Source organism: Falco rusticolus, chromosome 4 (genome assembly GCF_015220075.1).
Source record: "Falco rusticolus isolate bFalRus1 chromosome 4, bFalRus1.pri, whole genome shotgun sequence".
In the NCBI taxonomy this organism is placed as follows: domain Eukaryota; kingdom Metazoa; phylum Chordata; class Aves; order Falconiformes; family Falconidae; genus Falco; species Falco rusticolus.
The window spans coordinates 81,586,704-81,605,751 of record NC_051190.1 but is presented as its reverse complement, the minus strand read 5'-3'; the positions used below and the strand labels follow the sequence as shown (position 1 = coordinate 81,605,751).

Genomic DNA, 19,048 nt, shown 5'->3' with positions numbered 1-19,048 from the left:
TAATGGATTTGCATCAGTTGCAGTCTGTAACACAGTTAAGTGTTTTAATTGGCAGAACACCCACATCAAGACTTGTTTGTTTTTCTGATAAGGAAATGCCAGCTAACTTAGTCCATATGTTCTGTTCAAATAAGACGCAACGTATTCACATGTAATGGCCATTCTTTAAAAATGAAATTAAAACAAAAAAGTAACACAAACCTAACGTGGAAGAGGGGCAAGTTTATGCATAATTATGAAATTTTGTTAATTTTCAGAAATAGCAAATAGTTTGCTGAGGAAAACTGCTCGGCTTGCATTTTAGGTGCTTGTGGTTTATGACTGCGTTTGCTGATGACCTGAGTCATGTTAAAATGAATGTGTACGTTGTTTACTGTTTTTTCTCAGAAGGATTTACATGGTCTTTATTGTCTAGTAATTGTGTACTTTCAGAAGGCTTGAGACTCACATATTATCTTGTAGTTTAACAATACCTTAAAAATTTGTGGAGAGTGGTAGTAAGGTGGAAAGAAAAATAGTTACTGAGCTCTGTTTAATGAAATCCATCCTCTTCAGCTGCCAGTCATGAAGGAGCTTGACAGGCTTCTAGTGCTCCACAGCTGCAGAAGCTATTTCTGCTTCTTCAGGGAAAACTGGAAAACTTCCACATTATTCTCCAGCCCAAGAACCCCACATTAGGCATCTGCTCTGCTCTTTCTGCAGAAAGGGGACCTTGACATTGCCCAGCTGTCAGAGATGGCATTTGAACTCCCGCTGATAATATCGGGGGAACTCCACTTAGGCTCTGATCCTGATATCTCAATAGAGAAAAATATTCCAGCTGACTTCTGTTCCTTTTGTTTTAGGTAATTCGTAGGAATTATTCAAATTTCTGTTCTGGCTAGGTCCTGGCTTTGAACCAAACATTCTTAAATTCTTGGAGTGCTGATTTTCCTTCAGGATACCTCCTCCCCGCCCCCCCCCCCCCTCCCCAAGGATGAAGAAGTCTTCATTTTCTCTGATTGTCATTGATGGCTAACTCTTAGACTACAACAATACTGATTTTTCAGGACATAACTCATGACGTATATGCTTATACAGGATAAAACTGAATTTTTATTAAAAATTATGTCCACTGTCTTACATTGACTTTCCTTATCAGTGAAAACCATAACATTGTTGAACATATAATCAGGAATATTGTACATACATGGTGACAGGTAGTATCAGTAGTTGATAAAAGAAATCAGAAACTGAATGAGAACCAGTCAATGATATGGCTTCTGAGAAACCAAGATTGATGTAGCTTCTTTTAGCTATGTGACAATTTCTTCTTGGTATTGAAATGACCAAGAATACTGTAGTGTTTCAGTGATACACAATAAAGAATCAGACTACTGCAGCCCATTTCCAGATGATAGACATTAACTGCCTTTGTTCCATTGGAGGTTGTATTTAGTAAAAAACAAAATTTAAGAAAATCGAGTTCTATTACATTAGCTTAATCTATTTTTTTAAAATAAAAACCTCTGATGATTGCAAAAAGGAAAAATTCTGATGGCCACGCTTGCAAAGAAACCTGGAATTTATAGAATTAATTTAAAATCTGTACCAAGTGCACATAAGTTTAAAACCCTTCTATTAACAGTGAGGTCTCAGAATTATCCCATTAGAAGGAAGAGGAGAATCATGCAACTAAAAACCTATTTTCATAAACGTAAATGATTTGTTAGTATTTTACTTGTATGTGTAAGTTATATTGGGCCCCTGAGTTGTATGTGCCGATTGGTTGATCAGTCTATTTATGCAAGATTTGAGTAAGTGCTGCAGCTATCTGAAACGCGTGGGCTTAAATGTAAGGAATTCAATTTTTAGAGAAGAGGTCCAGGATATAAATCTCACCCTTAAACATTTGCTTTTGGATAAACTCTCAGCAGTAGATTAACATAAATTAAACCTGACAATAGTTATTGTGGTGTGGTTGGATTTCCCACTTCACATATGTTGATACGTGATTCTAAGGGTCATTAAGGATAAAGCTGTACTTCAAAGAAATACTTTTTGTTTGTTTTGGGGAGTTTTGCCTTCAAACCTGCAGCATCCTTACTTTTACAATTACTCTAGAGCAAATTTTAGTTAGCTTTAATACTAGTTGTAATCTAATATCAACCTAGGTTTATTGCTAGCACTGTGTTGCAGAGGTGACAGTAGCCTGGTGTTTTTTCCCCGAGTTGTTTTTGAAATACATGGATGTCCATGAGCTTCTGAAAAATTTTTTATTATATGTTCGCCTGTGTATTTAGACTGATTATACTGTGATCTGGTGCAGAGTATTAAAGGAAGTAACAGCTTGTCTTTTATGTTCTTGAGTCAGTCTCAAATTTTTATTGGCACTTATATATTTCATTGTTTATTTTATTAAGTGAAATCTGTTTCTTTTATGTCCTGTGCAGAATGTGAAAGATGATGGGCAGCATGTATGGAGACTGAAACACTTTAACAAGCCTGCCTACTGTAATCTTTGTTTGAACATGCTAATCGGAGTAGGCAAGCAAGGTCTCTGCTGTTCTTGTGAGTATAAGCATTTCAGTATCCATTTGCATACAGGTCTATTTCTAGAAATGTTACGCTTGCTGCATAACAAAGAACTAGTAGCTTCCCAGTGCAAAACCGTTGCTAGCACAATGGTGACTCCCCCTCTGTCTTTTATGCTTGAATGCTCAAGGTTCCATTTCTAATTTTTCATCTAATTTTTCAGGATATCGGGCTTTCAGAACTGTCGTTTGGGGGAGTTTTCTGTATTATAACAGCTCTCAGTGTTAGCTCCCTTTGGAGTCTGCCTCTTTTTTTTTTTCTTTTTTCTTTTTTTTTTCCTTTTTTCTTTTAGCAAGTATCCTGCTTAAGTTTCAACCTTATATTTTTGTTATTCTTCTTTTGATTTTATTAATAATTATTCATATTCTTTAACAGATATCAACTTAACTAGCCTCTAAGTCCCATGTTGGTTTATTCACATTTTGCACAGATTACTTCTTTTGTTAATCATGAATGTCAAAATCCCAGTTTCTCCAAAATCAAGTTCTGCTTGATTTCTAAAGTTTTGTATGCTTACTTGGTTTGTAATCATAAATCTCAGACTTGCCATTCTTTCACATATTGACTCATAGCGTTTAAGGTAAATGAACACAAGATAGAGTAGTTTTATTGTGTTCATCTAATGTGATCTGCCTTTAGACTACTAGATGCAGTCACTACAGTTCAATTCCTGAGTTATATCTATGTATCTCCTAATCATCTGTGTTTGGCCACCTCATAACCTGTATCTTGAGAAACCAAATCTTGCTGTAAGATACCTTGTCTCTTGTTTCAAGAGATAGATGTTCCATATCTTTCTTTCGTGGTGTGTTCCAATGATTAATCATCTTTTTTTAAGACCTATTTTCTGATTTGAATATGTCTGGTAGACTGTTCCAATGATTGGTTCGTGTTATGCCCTGCTCCATTAGATTAATGAGATCTTTAGTACCCACTATATTCTTCTCATGATGGTATCAAGTCACCTTTCATTGTTCTTTTTGATAAATTAATCAGTTTCTTAGTGTAACTTACTTTCTCCGTTTTGGTATGAAAGATAGCTCATCAGAGCTGATCAGGACCTTTCTGCCTGTACGTTTCTATTGATGTAACTTGAGAGTCATCTGAATGAATAAGGGGTTTAGAACTGACCATTTCTCTCTCCTCTGTGGGCTACAGATTCTTTCAAACATAATTCAGATGTAAATCCTCCATCTATGCATTTTCTCGTCATATAATTTCATTCATAATACTATGGAATGAAGATAAATACTTTTATTAAAATTGAAACTAATAGAAATTGCATAACTGCAGATTACTAAATGCTGAGGAAAGTAACTGGAATATGTATATTAAATGCTGAATTGACTATTAGATCTTGAAACTTGCTTTCTTTAATATTCCTTTATGTAAACTGATGTAAACAATCCTTGTAATGAAATATAAAGACCCATACATGTTTGAAAGAGAAAATTCTATTCAGCAAATAATGTAGATCAGCTTCTTCAGTAGTTATCAGAAATGTTATATAAACTGCCCCCAAAAGGACCATCCTTACAAAAGTTGTAATTTCCTCTGCTATAATGTACCTTCTAAAATTTTTTTACTGTGCTTCACATTTATTTGATGAGAACAATGGTCCCAGAGTATCTGAAGAACATCCACATGCTCCTTTCCATTACTGCATGCAGCAAGATTTCCTTATCTCACTAACCTTCTTCTCCAATGTCTTTTCAGAGCATTGCTATAGATTTCATTATTTGCATTTTAGATTGTGTGGGAGGAAAAAAAAAAAATGGAACTGCAGGGGGCCTCACCATCCCTCCGTGGTCCAATCAACAATGTTGCTCCCTGCAGTTTGTCTGATTAATGGCTGCGCCTCCCACTGGGTTTGTGTAATAGGTGCAAGCAAGGTGTTTAGAAGTACTTTGTGCTTAATTGCTCTCGAGGTCAAAAGCGTGAGACTTATGCCATGCAGGGAGAAATTCATTCTCAGTTTTTAATAGTTGACTCTATTGAATGCAGGTATAATCTGTAGCATTATTTCCTCATCTGGGCACAGTTGTATAGTTGAAGTCAGGAGAGCTTTGCATTGTACCCTGACATTTTTATGTTTTCCAAAATGCAGCTATCCTGATCTTCACAGACCTGGTCAACAACAGTAGTCACATAAAGGTGGTGTGGAGGAGTTAGGAAGAAAAGTTTTTCAGGAGTTGCTGTTTGGGGAAGTAAAAGTTAAAGTTGGGGTGATTTACATAGAATGCATGAAAGCAGTTGCTATCTGAAAATGGGCTAATCAGCCATTTAAGATTTATAAATCAATAGAAGGAATGACATAAATTCATTGGCTTTTATTTTTGTGCTTGCCAGCTGCTCTCATGCTTATAGTTTGTAAAATATAGATTTCTTTCTACTAGCAAATGACACCAAACCATGTGGCAGTCATCAATTTGCCTTTAATATTTTTGTCATTTGGGAATTATTGTGAGAAAATGTAGTGAGCTCTGATTTAATTAGGCATTTCCTGTTATGCAATGATAGTGCATTCTTGGATTTCTCACTTGCATAATATTTCCTGTTCTAATTGGCCTTTTGTATTCCATGGAAAAAGCAGTCTAGTTTGAGTTTTCATTGACTGATTGAATTGATTATGTAGGGATGGCATACTGGTAACATTACTTGTTTCATAAAAATGTAGTTAGAAACACCATTGCCTCCACATCTATTAATGTGTTCCTTTTTTCAGTTTGCAAGTATACAGTCCATGAACGCTGTGTCTCAAGAGCTCCCGCATCTTGCATCAAAACATATGTGAAGTCCAAAAAGAATACTGATGTAAGTTGGAGGTAGCATTGTCTTTGCCATGGACCTGTTAATTTAGTAACAATATGTATATCCACTCTTCTCTTTTACAGGTAATGCACCATTTCTGGGTAGAAGGAAATTGTCCAACAAAGTGTGATAAGTGTCACAAAACTATAAAATGTTACCAAGGCTTGACTGGACTTCACTGTGTTTGGTGTCAGATCACAGTGAGTATACTGTAGTAAAACCTCAGCGCAGGTTACAGAGACAAAAATCTGCATATCTTTTTTTATAGCCTCGTAATTCAAAAGTTATCGCTCAGTTTTATCATCAGGAATGGATAATGTGTGTTTTAAGAAGCAGTATATGCAGAATATTCATAGGAGTCCTTAATTCTTGCAAGCAAATAGGCTTAAAGATGTACTCTGCTTCAAGACAGTATACAGATGGAAATAATATATGTCACTCTAAAGAGCAGAATTCCCAATCTACATTATAGAAAGATTCTAAAAGAATTCATAGCACTAGGGAAAGTCAAGGTCACTGTGACACTAGGGCAAAATCCTAATGTGTGGTATACTGACAGGCAAATGAAACTGAGGACATCTGATAGGATACAGTGATTTCAAGTGTCTGGGAATAATAGCAGGGATATCTTGATAATATACTAATCTGTACAGCAAGTCTAATATATACAACTTTTGTACACTCCTTATTCAGCAGGAACCAATAACTGAAACTAATGACATTCAAGGAACACTGCCCTTATAAGTGAAATCTTCATGCTAGAAGGAGCAAGGCCAATATTTCTGTTCTTAGCCAGGGCAGGATTTAAATCTAAATGGGGAGAGATTCAGCCTTCTTCTAAGGTTTTTGCTTTTTTGCTGATATCATTATTATTGTTATTGTAATGGAACAGCAGTTGTTTGTTCAGTGTTTTAAATAATAATATGAGACTGAGGCATTGGTGAATGTTTGTTTTCAACATACATGTTTGGATGTTTTATGACATATTTTCTTAACATAAGAATGCAAAATATGAAACATCATAAAAGACAATAGATCCAGCCTACTTTCAGTGATAAGCTGTTATGATTACTTAAAACCCAGTATTTTAGAAGAAAGCAAATATGTAGTCCAGATTGCTGTCAAAATTTGGATAATATATGTAGAGAGTAAAACACTCAATCCAATTTTATTTCATGCAGATAATTAAATTGAAGGCAATGGCTATCTGTGTTTAGATGGGTAACTAAGAGTGTTCTGCTCTAGTTTGCATCTGTATAACATGTATTTCATTCAAGAAATACATGTTACATAAGGGTCCTTCTTAAAGTCCAAAGTTGCAAATTCTGTAGCTCCTCAGAAAAAATATTTTCCCATTATTTCACGTGAATCTGGACCAGGTTTGCAAAAGCCTTTTTCTTGAAGGTACGCATCAAGATTTAGAGGATTTCCATAAGAACTGATATTTACTGAGGAAGTACTGAGAAATTATTTATCATTGAAATCCCTGTGAAGGAAGAGGCTGAATTCTCTTGAAAATAGCTTAGGTTCTTGTGTGCATATAAAATGTTTAAATATATATCAACATTCCAATTAAGAATGAACCTGATTTTTTTGACTGCCAAAATTAAAAATGTTGGCTCTGAGGTTTACAATTTTGTAATTGTATTTCCACCAGTAACTGAAAGATTTTTATTTTCTGTAAAACTTTAATGTTGGATTTTTAAAATAACTTTCTTAATCTTTTTACCTAACTTTTATGGCTTCAGGTATAAATTAGACACATAAGTGAAACAAGATTATTTTTTAAGTTTTTAAAATACTGCAAATTTCTTGTTGTTCAATCTCCTAATCACTCGTCTTGCAATTCTGTGTGTTCTATGTATTCTATCGCAGTGACATCCTTTGCTAATAGTAATAAATTTATTACTGGTAAAAGTGTTTTAAATTTCTAACAGATGCATGATTTTTGAAGGAATACTCTAAAAGTTGCGTAATTATCATCACATCCTTCGTACATTTTCAGTTCCTTGTACAACAACACGCTTAGGGCTTGTTGATGACACATTTTTGTAATGTAAGAGGATGTTAGTTATTACACAACTAATTCTGAGCCTCTTTCATGCATTTTAAGTATCTCTTCTTCTTACAACTGAATAGGGTCATTTCTAGTGTCAAATAACTGAATCTAATCTCAAAATGTAGGTATGTTTTTCACTAAGGAGGCTTGTTACACTGAGTTCTTAGCCAAGCCCATGATTCCCTCTTCCATATACTCTATAGTTCTCTATCACAGTCTTGTAAATGTTTTTTTCTCTTGTTTTCCCTAAAGCAAATATGGTTTTTCCTACTTTGCAGGGATCTGGTTGTGAGGGAGGTAATATTCTATGGGAGCTAGGTTTGGGGTAAGGGAATTTTGGGGAAATGTATTCAAAAATCTGCTAATTTTTTTTTTTTTTAGAAGATGTGTATTATTTTATTGTGTTATTTTCATTAAAGCTACATATCTTCTACCATTTCTGTTGTCTGCTATGCACTAATTCTGTTGTCAAAGATCAGAAGAGACTAATAAGAAGATTAAGCTATTTTTTTCATAGATAAGTTTGCATGTCACCGAGTAGCAAAGCTGCTAATTACCACTGAATGTGTGAAGATACTTTTATTTGATGTAACATGGCCTGGTGTGCATTAATTATGGTACAAGTAGCCTTACCACTGAGGCAGAGAATTAGCATGACAAATGATTTAGATTACAGGACTGCCAAAATACCCTCACAATAAGGCTTTAATACTCTGAGTAAATCGAAACTCATTAGACTTTTATTTTCTGTTGCTAAGTAACTGCCTGAAAAGGTAACTTTGCAGTATAAATGAATAAGGACGAGGCTAATATTAGGTGCCATTCAGTTCAAAATTCAGAAATGTTATGTCAACATTAACTGTACAAGATAACTTTATGAAGACCGTATTACCGGTAAAGCTTATATATATCAGCAGCTGGTACAATTTTATTGTAATAGAGTTCATACTGACATAGTTAAATCATCTAAGGGAAAATGAATCAGTCTTTCGAAAAATGTGATTTACAGATGCAGACACTGAACTACAGATTTTATAACAGCTATTGAACCTGTTGAACTAACGCTGTGTGCTGCCTATTATACTAGTTAAATCACTTGTTAAATAGGGTTTTTACTTCCAAATTTCTGATGTTTATTATCCTGAATATTTTTCTTTTATGCAAATATACATATCTTATAAAAAAAAAAAAGTATTCATCTTTATGGGAAATGCACGTTACCTGAAGAACTTAATGCACAGTTTATTGAATCAGTGCAGAAATAGGATCATATAGGTTGGAAAAGAAACTTTAAGATCATCAAATCCAAAATAATAAACTTTCATGGAATTTTAAAATATGAAGTTTTATTTTATTGTGGCTACCTTTAATAGCATTGTGAAGTATACTAATTAAATGTGAATGTTTTGCATGGTCCAGGCACGCTACTATGCCTTTGTACTGTGTGGCTGGATATATATATTTGTTGAAAAATTCTGTTTGGAGACATTTAAATTGACTTAAATCCTAAAATATGAATAAGAGCTCTTGATTGCTAATGCAAAATATTTCAACAAATATAACATTATTTGTTGGCATTTTATGTTGATGTTATATACACATTTTTCCCTTCCACATTTTTAACAGTACCAAAGTAAGCCAATGCTTTTTCAGTCAGCAGACCTGAGGATTTTCTTTTGTCTTTTCAGAGAAGAATTCTTCTCATTCCTTTCAGGAAAAGTGGATGAATGCTAAGAATAAAGTAGAAAAAGGAGAGTAATTCAGGTTCTTCAGCAGTCAATGGGAGCCAGAGCACTGTTCTTTGCTTCAATATAAATTCATTGGTTGTTGTCAATCCTAAGAGGCTTTACACTGCAGTGTGTTTAATTTTCCTTCTAGTACTCCACTAATAATTAGATTAATTAAACTCACCCCATTCTAGGATGCCCATTTTCTTAGACTGTATTAATAAAATGTCTAAGTTGAATCTTCATGTTCTGTCTTCCTGTAGTTGCATAACAAATGTGCTTCACATCTAAAACCTGAATGTGACTGTGGACCGTTGAAGGACCATATTTTACCACCCACATCAATCTGCCCAGTAGTATTGGTGAGTTACCCGTATGTTTATTTAAGATGTAATCCTCTGTCATAGGTAATGGCTGAAACAATGCTGGGACTAATTGCTAGAGTATTTGTTAAATTCACGGAGCTGTGTGAAACTTAAACACAATGGGCGATCCTGGCTGATGAGTTTATAAGCATGTGTGCTTTATCCTCTGCATATTGCAGTTTGCTTCATGTAAGAATGAACTTTCTGTAGGGCATATTATAACTGAAGCTGACTCAGGTTTTATCACTTACTCAGACTGTACTTACCAGAAACTGTATAGGCAGAACACTTCTACATTTTACATCTTTTATAGATCCAGCTTCCCAGAATAATGAAGTTATTCTTATGGACAGTTTTTGCTTGGGATGCATATTGTATATCTGCAATGCTGAGGTCTCTGATCTAAGCCGGAGGTTACCTAGAATGATGACACTGGTCTTGCAGTAAGCTATGCATCAACATTATGGTATATTTTATTCTGCAGTCATGGACAGTAAATTTCTCTGTCCACAAAAACAATAACTCAATTCAATGAAAATAAAAATGCATGCTATGTGTAGGTTGTATAGAAGAGCTGATCAGTTTATCATGAAAAAAGAGCTTTGGAATTAACTTACGTATTCATATATTAAATTGGATGTTTTATGCTGGGTAAAGGCATAGCAGCATCATTCATAAAAGAACAGACATGTGGTCCTCTTACTTTAAATATATTTCAAAATAAGAGTAAGAACTGCTTGAACTTAAGAGTAATGATTTATTGCAGGGAGGAAACCCAAGAAAATGTACCTTCTAATCTTAAACATGTTTCTGGTATGTTTCTGATCATTAAGAATAATATTCATGCCTATTGTAAATTACTTGTTTTCTGATTAATCCTTTTGGGTGTTTGTTTACAAATCTGCTAAGGGATGGATGCTAGACTTTGGCCATCTACTTGAGTAAACTGGGACTATTCCATTGCTGTCAATGAAGGTAAAGCAATGGAAAGCTGGCTTTAATATTTATGAATTATTATTTTAGTATTTTTGAAAAGTCATAGGAGTAGTTTTGTAGTTTTTCTGTCATAGTATTTTGATATTACCTGGACAAATTCTCAATAATAATGGTAAAATATTATTTTAAGTTTGTTGGATAATTACTTGCTCAAGTACATTATTTAATTTTCAGGATTTTAGGTGATACTTTAAAAGTTAACATGTAGAAATTCTGATTTTGTTTCTATACTGTTTCCATTTTATTGTTATTTATTGTTTTCTATTCTTAAAAACTGAATAAAGCCTCAGCATGAAATTTCATCTTCAATTATATTTGTGTAACTCCATTTTCTTTTCAGGAGAGGAAGAGGGGTAGAGGAATTAAGTTTTTCAGTTCCACAATTGGAATTTAGTTAAGTTATTTAGAGGATATGTAAAACCACTCTAGGGTCAAATCGCCCTTGGATAGACTTGTTTTATCTCAAATTTTGAAGGCATAAGCAGAAGTAAATATGTTTTCCTGTATCAGAATAATGTTTCAATGTTATATACTAATAATGTAAAATGTATTTCAGCACAATGTATATTGTTAGGAATGGAAAATATACTTTCCTGTGATTTAATGCGATCTTTATGATTTTGTACTATATTTGTTCATCTAGTAGTTTTTTCCAAAAATGCATTAAAATCCTGAGTATACCTATGTTAAAAAAAAAGCATCGGTGACATAGCTAACAGGAGTTGCTCCTAGAAATGGTTGATTACAGGTACATAATATTTGGGTTAGCAATTTTTTAATTAGTTTATCTCATTTCCTGTTATGGGGATTCCTTTTGACAAACACAATACTTCAGCATATGTGGAACAATCACTCTCAATAATGACACCAAAACCAGTAAATATAACCATGTCAAAATTGTCTAAAGATAATAGTAAGTGTTATATTCTATTAATAGAATGATGTGTTCAGACATATCAAATCTGATATACCTAACAGTGGAAGGGTCTTTCACCTAGGACGCACATTTAGCTTCGATGATCAGCTAAGCAATAATATCTTGCAATGCCACACGTATATGGAAGGTAAAAAAAAGCAGATAATCACAGTGCTTTCATTACCAGCTTTATCCTTGAATATTTTGAGGTATCAGAGAAGAACATTTCTCCTTCTTCCATAGAATAAGTTATAGGAGTTGTGGGAAAACAGCAAGTTCAAAAATCTTGTATCTTTGGTCTCCCAAAAGTTTTGTCCCTCCCTTCTATCTGTAACTTTGGAAATCCAGACTTCTTCCAGAAAATTGTCAGAGTTCATCTTAGACCAAGATGCCACCTTGTAATTTTTCCTTCAAGAGTACAGGTTAAAACCCTTCTCATCTTTTCTTTTTGTTGAACTAAAGGCATTCATATTTTTACCTTTCTGATTCAGCATGTCTCATTTCTTCACTTCTTGTGAAGTCCAGCCTTTATTCTTTCTGCAGAGATAAAGAGATTTTTTTCATAACTTGCATTTCACGGTAGCATGTATTATATACAAGAGCTACCAAACCAGTATCTTAGTTGTCATTTGTTCTTCAGGTCTGTATCCTTTGAGTTTTTCCATTTACTAGGTATCCATTGATGTCCAAAATCACTACTGCAACTGTGACGAATAAATTAAAAATACCTACCCTTCCTGACTGTAATATCACAAAGGGTGACATTTCTCTTCCCACTAAACGTAGCAACCTCAGCTCAGGTGACTGTTCTAAATTACTCATTTAGGGTCTCTTTAGACATGAGCAGTTCCTCTAAATTGGAGCGACTGGCGTGATCCTCTCATAATGTCCCTTCTCTTAATGGCTGGAGAGAGAAACTAAATGCCTGGTCACCTGGAAGTTAGATGTCCGGGATAAATTAGAGGGCTCTCATTTTCAAAACTGCACAAGATGGAACTTGTCAAATGTTATTCCTAAATTTGGTACGCTGCATTCTCAGTTGAAAAAGAAACCATGGCAAAACTCAGGTGGCTGGTACTGTGCATACCATGAAAGAATCAAGTATCTGCCTAGTTTCAATACCTTAGAAAGATTTTTCATATCTTACTGCAATACTTTTAAATGTTTTAATAAAATGTAGTCTGTCGTCTTTAAAACTAGTCCTTTTTACTTTGCTTTTTACCATATATAAGGCTTTTTTTTACAGTGACGTTTTTTGTTCAAGTTAAATGAGTTTGTTATAAACTGTGTGTGCAGATCTCAAGTGATAGTCTTTTAATAGATGTCAGATACACTTTAATGTTACTCTCTTTTATTTCGGTAACGTTTTAATTAATTCATACTGATTGAATAAATGTACATTGAGACTTGTTTCCTAATGAGGGCACATTTAGAGGAAAGGTTTTGCATCATTCTGATATCCTGTGGGTAATTATATTCTAATTATATGGTGGGGGGAAAAAGTCTATAACTCAGTGCTGATATTGTTCATTGGACCCAATTAATTACATGCACATAATGAAAGTTCATGATAAGGTTGACTGGCAGTGAGTTTAAAAATCTTTAACTCAATTGAATCCTAGCCTACCAAGAGTACAGAATTAAATCATAACCAGGTTAAAAACTGGCTATTGGAATGTGATGAGTGAGTAGCGAAGAAAAAAAGATTGGTCACTTGTCATGATACAGCTTCTCTCCCTTCACCCCTTTGTAAGGCAGAAAGGGAAAAATGCTAACATACTTTTTGGCTTCATTTCATGCCTTCCTTTACTTTGCTCCTTTTATTGATGAATATGTAGGATGTTCTAATTCAGGTTTATGATTGTAGAACAGTAATTAGATTTTTCTATTTCCCACCAAAATAGATATAGCCTTGGGTAATGACAAATCAACCAATAAAAGCCTACTATTTAATAAATATATATTTATTATTCTTTTGATTCTCCTATTGTTTATGTGAGTTATACAATGACCTATTTTTTATTTAATTTCTAACATTGGTTTTGAAAACTATAATTAAAAGTGTTAATTGTGGAATAAAAAGAAAATTCTGGAATAAATTGTAAAACATAAGGTACCATGATTATGGTGTGAGCATTACTATATGACAGTTATCACTGTATCCATAGTAACCAGTTTATTTCAAAGAGGGAGGGTCTGGTATAATATTGAAGAAAAGCACAAGAAAATATAAATTGGATACGTTTCCTTGTATTCAACTTGCAACTTCATTGTTCAGCATTCTGGGACAAATTGGTGCTCATGATAAAAAGTTTGGAACAACTCAATTTTGTTTCTTTTCTCTTATGAATGGATTTGGCTTTTCTTCTGTTTAGCAAAGATGCTTTTAACTTTTTAGGACAAAATCACTTAAGCATAAATTCTGTTTATATAAATATAGAATACATATAGAGAGAGTTTGGTATATATAAAACATATAGATATTTTTTCATATAATAAGGTAAATTTGTTTATATATACTTAATATAAAATGCCATCATAAGTCAAATTTACTTGACCTCTTATTTTAAAACATAAATGGCTATACATTTTGGTGTAGAAAAAGTATCTCGTATGGGTTTGGGCTGGTTTAGCATTTTATTACACAAGAACATAGATGTTCAAAAATATTTGCTTTATATCTAGGTCTATTTAGCACATAAAACAATTCACACAGTAGATTATAAATGCTTTAGCTAAGAAATGTGCCTTGTGCAACTGTAGCTTCAAACTTTTGCATGAATATAGCAAGTGTGTTGAGATGCTGGCAAAAAATAAAACAGAATTAAAGTTGAAAATATTGTACAAGAATTTTCTTTGACTTTCAGTATTTAGAGAGACTAGATAGAATAGGTAATGGCTGTTTTATAATGGCAACATAGTTCAATAGATTTTTATTTTTAATGTCTGATAATACGTTCTACTAGGACTTTTCTTGTGAGGTAGTCGGATGTTACATAAGAGAGCATATATATATATATATATATGTATATATAAAGGGATTTAGCAGTTGCTGGTTGAAGAATGAGCTTTCTTAATCCCTTTTCCAATATTTAATCCTAAAATGATCTTCTGTTTTTATTAGAGTAGAGATCGGTTTTAACTGAGTTGAATCCAACCTCAACATGGAGCACAGAAAGTCAGTGCAGTGTGTAAGCATCTTAGTTATGAGCAACTCAATCCTTTGAAGTTGAGTAGTAACCTTATTCTGAGTTTCTGAACAAAGGTATTACAAAAAACCAGTTATTTGAATCTATATGCTTGTGGAGTGGGGATTTAAATCTGGTTGTTGAATATTAAGTAATGACATAGCAACTGAAACAGATTTAAAAACCAAAACAAAACACTTTTTCTCTTCAGTTGTATATCGTATTGCAGATTCACTTCTCTGAGAATCTAAAACAGACTTGAAATATAATGGTGTGCTTATCTACACTAAGAGCTTTTTCATTTCTTTGAAGTCAGAAGGAAATTAATAATTGCCCTGGAGGAAAATGTATCTTCCTAACTAATTATCTGTTCGGCAAACACAGTTCGATGTTAAAATAATAAGATGCTGATAAACTGAAATGGCAGCCATTCAATCATTTTAAGTTATACCTAGTTGCCTGCCCACAGCTCATCACTACTGTCTGTCCCCAAGTTTATTCCTTACATGATCTCCTGTTGTAGTTTAAGATGTTTTTATTTTCAAAATTCTTCCCAACTACTTTCTATTTCTTGGATAGTGTATATAATTACATGCTATAGACAGAGTTCTTTTTAGGTTACAAATTAATAGTCATGAGCCCTACTGTTGTTGCATGTTGATGCACATATTGAATGGTTGCAAGATGTAAGGCAAGCTACCTTCAGCCAAATAAATGAACTAGGGTCGACATGCTAAATAAAAAATACTTGATTGTGATTTTGATATGTAATCCTTTAAATCTTTATTAAGACATATTAAACAAGCAACACAACATATATATATATATATATATACACATGAAGTTACCATGTAGTGATTCCTTGTTCAGAACAGTCTTGGGGTCAGCTATTTTGGAAGGTATTCTTTAATGACATCATCTCCATTCCAGCACTGTCCTTTTCCACTTATTTTGGCTACTGGTAGTACAGGTGACAAAATATCTCCTGATTGATATAATGATTTATTTTTTTTTCCTAGCTGCAAATACTTCTGTCAAGACAGCTTTCAGATAAATTAGAAACCTTGCCTTTCATTTACAGTATGGACATGTGCAGATCACTAGACAGTATTTTTGCTACTGAATTGGTTGCTACGCTTGTCCACAGGGTGACTTTTAGCTTCGGCCCATGGTTGTAGAGCTAGGTATTGTGCTACTGTTCTATGACCTTTCAAGGCAGTGTGATGTTGTGTCCTAATATTGGCTTTTCTTGATTAATATGGACACAAGATTAGAGCTGGAAATATGGAGAAAATTTTGAAAAGTATATTTTCAAAATATTTTAGCACATCTAAATCACAGTTGGATGTGTTGTCTAATAGATATTACAGATAGTTTGCTCCCCAGGGTTTTAGGCTAGTGGTAGTGGGTTTTTGCGGTTTTCAGGGTGTCTGAATTTTTGATTCTCTTTGGCTGTTCTATGGAACTGTGTAACCATGGACAGAAATTGCATTGAATGGAATTTTTGTAAGCAGGGTCTTGAATACCGCATAGGTTTACGAAATGACAGCCTAGGAGTAACCATTCTAGTATTTCATTGCATATTAAAGCAGAGATTTTGCATCCCTTGGGTATTCCAGTATCATTAAACAAAATAGCTCCAAAGAACCATCGAGCAACCGTCCTCCAAGTTCCTTAAAAAAAACCCCAAAAAAACAACAAAGCATCAGTTTGGTATTCAAGTCACATATTTAAACTTCCATAGCATTCATCCTGCAAACATTTGAGGATACCTTTACGTGGTATTCCATGCGTTCTATTTGATCTTCTATGACCAAATTCCCCTAATTAATATCTTTTAAGTTTACAGTTCTATAATAAGATATTTTTAATAACTGTTTCGATTTATGCACATTAACACAGAATTTGGTTCTCTCCATATGTATCCCCACCCCCAAGTTGGGTTTTAGGGTATATCCTCATCTGAAGGCATACAGTATAAAAAAATTATTATACAGAAGTAATCTCAAGTTTTCAGTAGCTACTTGAGAAACTGTGTAATAGTATTAACCAATCGTATTAAATGTATAAATAAATTGGGTTTTAATTTATAAAATAATTGTTTTAAATAATATCACCTGTGCACAAAATAATCCAGAAAAATAGCGTTGCAGTTGTTGATTAAGAGGCAAGGTGAGAAAAAGTAGGTTTTGCTGCACTGGCACTGGATTCTGTGTCAGCAGTTAAAATGTAAAGGGGTAACTTGTTAGTCATTAGTTGTTATTTATCTGTTCTCTTATAACAGCTATGACGAGAGTATGCTATTTCTAGTTGTTAGGGTTTTATGTAAAGGAAAAGGCTGTACCTCTATACAAGGAGTAGAAATACTTTGTGAGGATGAATGTAGTATAGCTTGTAAATTGTAGTAGAAGAAATCTTTGTAAATTCCTCACTTTTGATGAGACTTCGAAGACTTGGAAGATAAAATAATAAGAATGCTCCCCAGGTACCAAGTTTCTCTTCTTACTATTTGAAAGAATTAAGTCAGGTTTTCTAATATTTTTAGCTGGTGCTAAGATGATCCCACACATACTTCCTGTAACTTAAATTATATCACATGACAGCCAAAACATGGGAGGCGTATGGTTGTGCGAATGTATAAAAAAAGTGCCGTGTACATTTGTTGCGAAATGCAACTGCTGCAAGGTAACATTCCTTGTGAGTGCTCTCTGCGTGCCCCTTGCCATTCCAGCTGTTCAGTGTTGCAGCCTAACATTCTCTTTTTCCAACAGACGCTACCCACTTTAGGAGGTTTACTCCCTGAGGTGCGTAACGGGAGGCATCCATGTACGCACGAGTACTAACGGATCATGATATTGTACATTCTTTTTGCTATAAAGTGCATTTTGGGGCTGAACTGAAAAATATAGACATGATATTCTGTATTATCATTTGAACTTCCCTGTCTTATTTATCAATATTTTTATCTTATTTGAATGAATAAGGGATAGATAAAATTTGAGTAGTGCTTATCTGATAGTGATCACTCTGGAGCAATACTGAATGGTAAAAGCTCCAGTTAATGGATATTGACTTCAAAGTGGAAGTTCAAGGGGAAAAAGGAAGGCATGAGAGGTGCAAAAATGGATGGAATTTTTTTTTTTTTTTTTTGTGGTAAATGCTATTTTGAAAGGTATGTGCTCTGGCACATACCAAAAAAACAGAAAAGCTTGATTCTTTGAGCCATCAAAATGTACAATAGCTTTTAAAATGCTGTGTTTGGTATCTCTATCAACCTCATGCATGTCTACTAAACAAAATGGTTCACAGATGCATTAATCATTTTGTAATCTTTAATTAACAAGATCATAAATACAGCACAACTGTTGTAAAAAACATTTCTTATCTTGAAAAATAAATTTTTGCATTTCTTTAAAACATTTATTCAATGTCTGTCAAATATTTGTCTTAACATTGCTAGAATTTGTAGGCTATTATCCACAGATGATTTTATTAAACTGTTATTATCTTATTAAAAAATGACACTGTTTAGTTCCTGACACTCTCAGATAGCTTAGTAATATTATTGTTCCTGAAAGAAAGTTATTCAAAGTCATGTACAACTGGATTAGGAAGCCTATTTCATATATTCTCTTTCATAGATAGAACAAGGTATCTGTGCAAGAATGTTTAAAAGAGATTTTTTTTTTTTAATGAAATGGTAAATCTTTTTGTGTTCCATTAATAGGTTTATTCGGTAGAATTAAAATATGCATTATTATATTCTTTCATATAAACTAAGTCAGATCCTCGCTAGTATGACACATATCTAAAAATTATAGGCTATATAAGTCTAGGAAATCTAGAATCTCCTATCAGCTTCTTCAAAAATGTTTCAGAGAGCACTATTAGTACATGTAGTGATGTGTATTGTTCTGTCATGTGCATGTAAGATGGGTGATATGAAATACTTTATTTCTACTTTCTTCAAAAAACATAATGAAAGGAAGCAGACCCTCAATGATAATGAGGTCAGGTATCCATATCTGAATTTTTAAATAAAACTCTTAGACAATCTGTATCATGACTATACTTTTTCTATTATTTTGTTTGAGATGTATGGCCTAATCTTGTGTAATCACTGCTTAGGAGAAGCTGTCTTTGTCTGAGTTAAACAATTGTTTTGCTTATGGGACAGTGTAAACTAGAGAAGGAATGTTGCTAATGCAGTGGTCATAGGGCCATGGCCAGCTGAGGATATTTGCTGTATCATGCTGGAACAAAAAAAAAAAAAAATCCAAAACTTTGCTTGAGGTAATTGTTACTGCATTTTGCTCATGAGTGATTGATAACAGCAGGTTTGGGCACTGTGGTAAGCATCCTTTATGTAAAGACAGTTCTCAGCAGTGTATAAATACTTTTCCTCTAAGTAA

The 19,048-nt window shown here is 33.7% G+C and overlaps 1 protein-coding gene across 1 annotated transcript in view; it reads left to right on the top strand.

Annotated features, from left to right (window-relative positions):
* Window positions 1–19,048, top strand: part of DGKB (diacylglycerol kinase beta) — a 363,209-nt gene that overhangs the window by 109,973 nt on the left and 234,188 nt on the right. Inside the window, 4 exon segments of the mRNA XM_037387123.1 lie at window positions 2,433–2,550; window positions 5,300–5,388; window positions 5,469–5,585; window positions 9,435–9,533. Coding sequence (XP_037243020.1) covers window positions 2,433–2,550; window positions 5,300–5,388; window positions 5,469–5,585; window positions 9,435–9,533 — 423 coding nt within the window.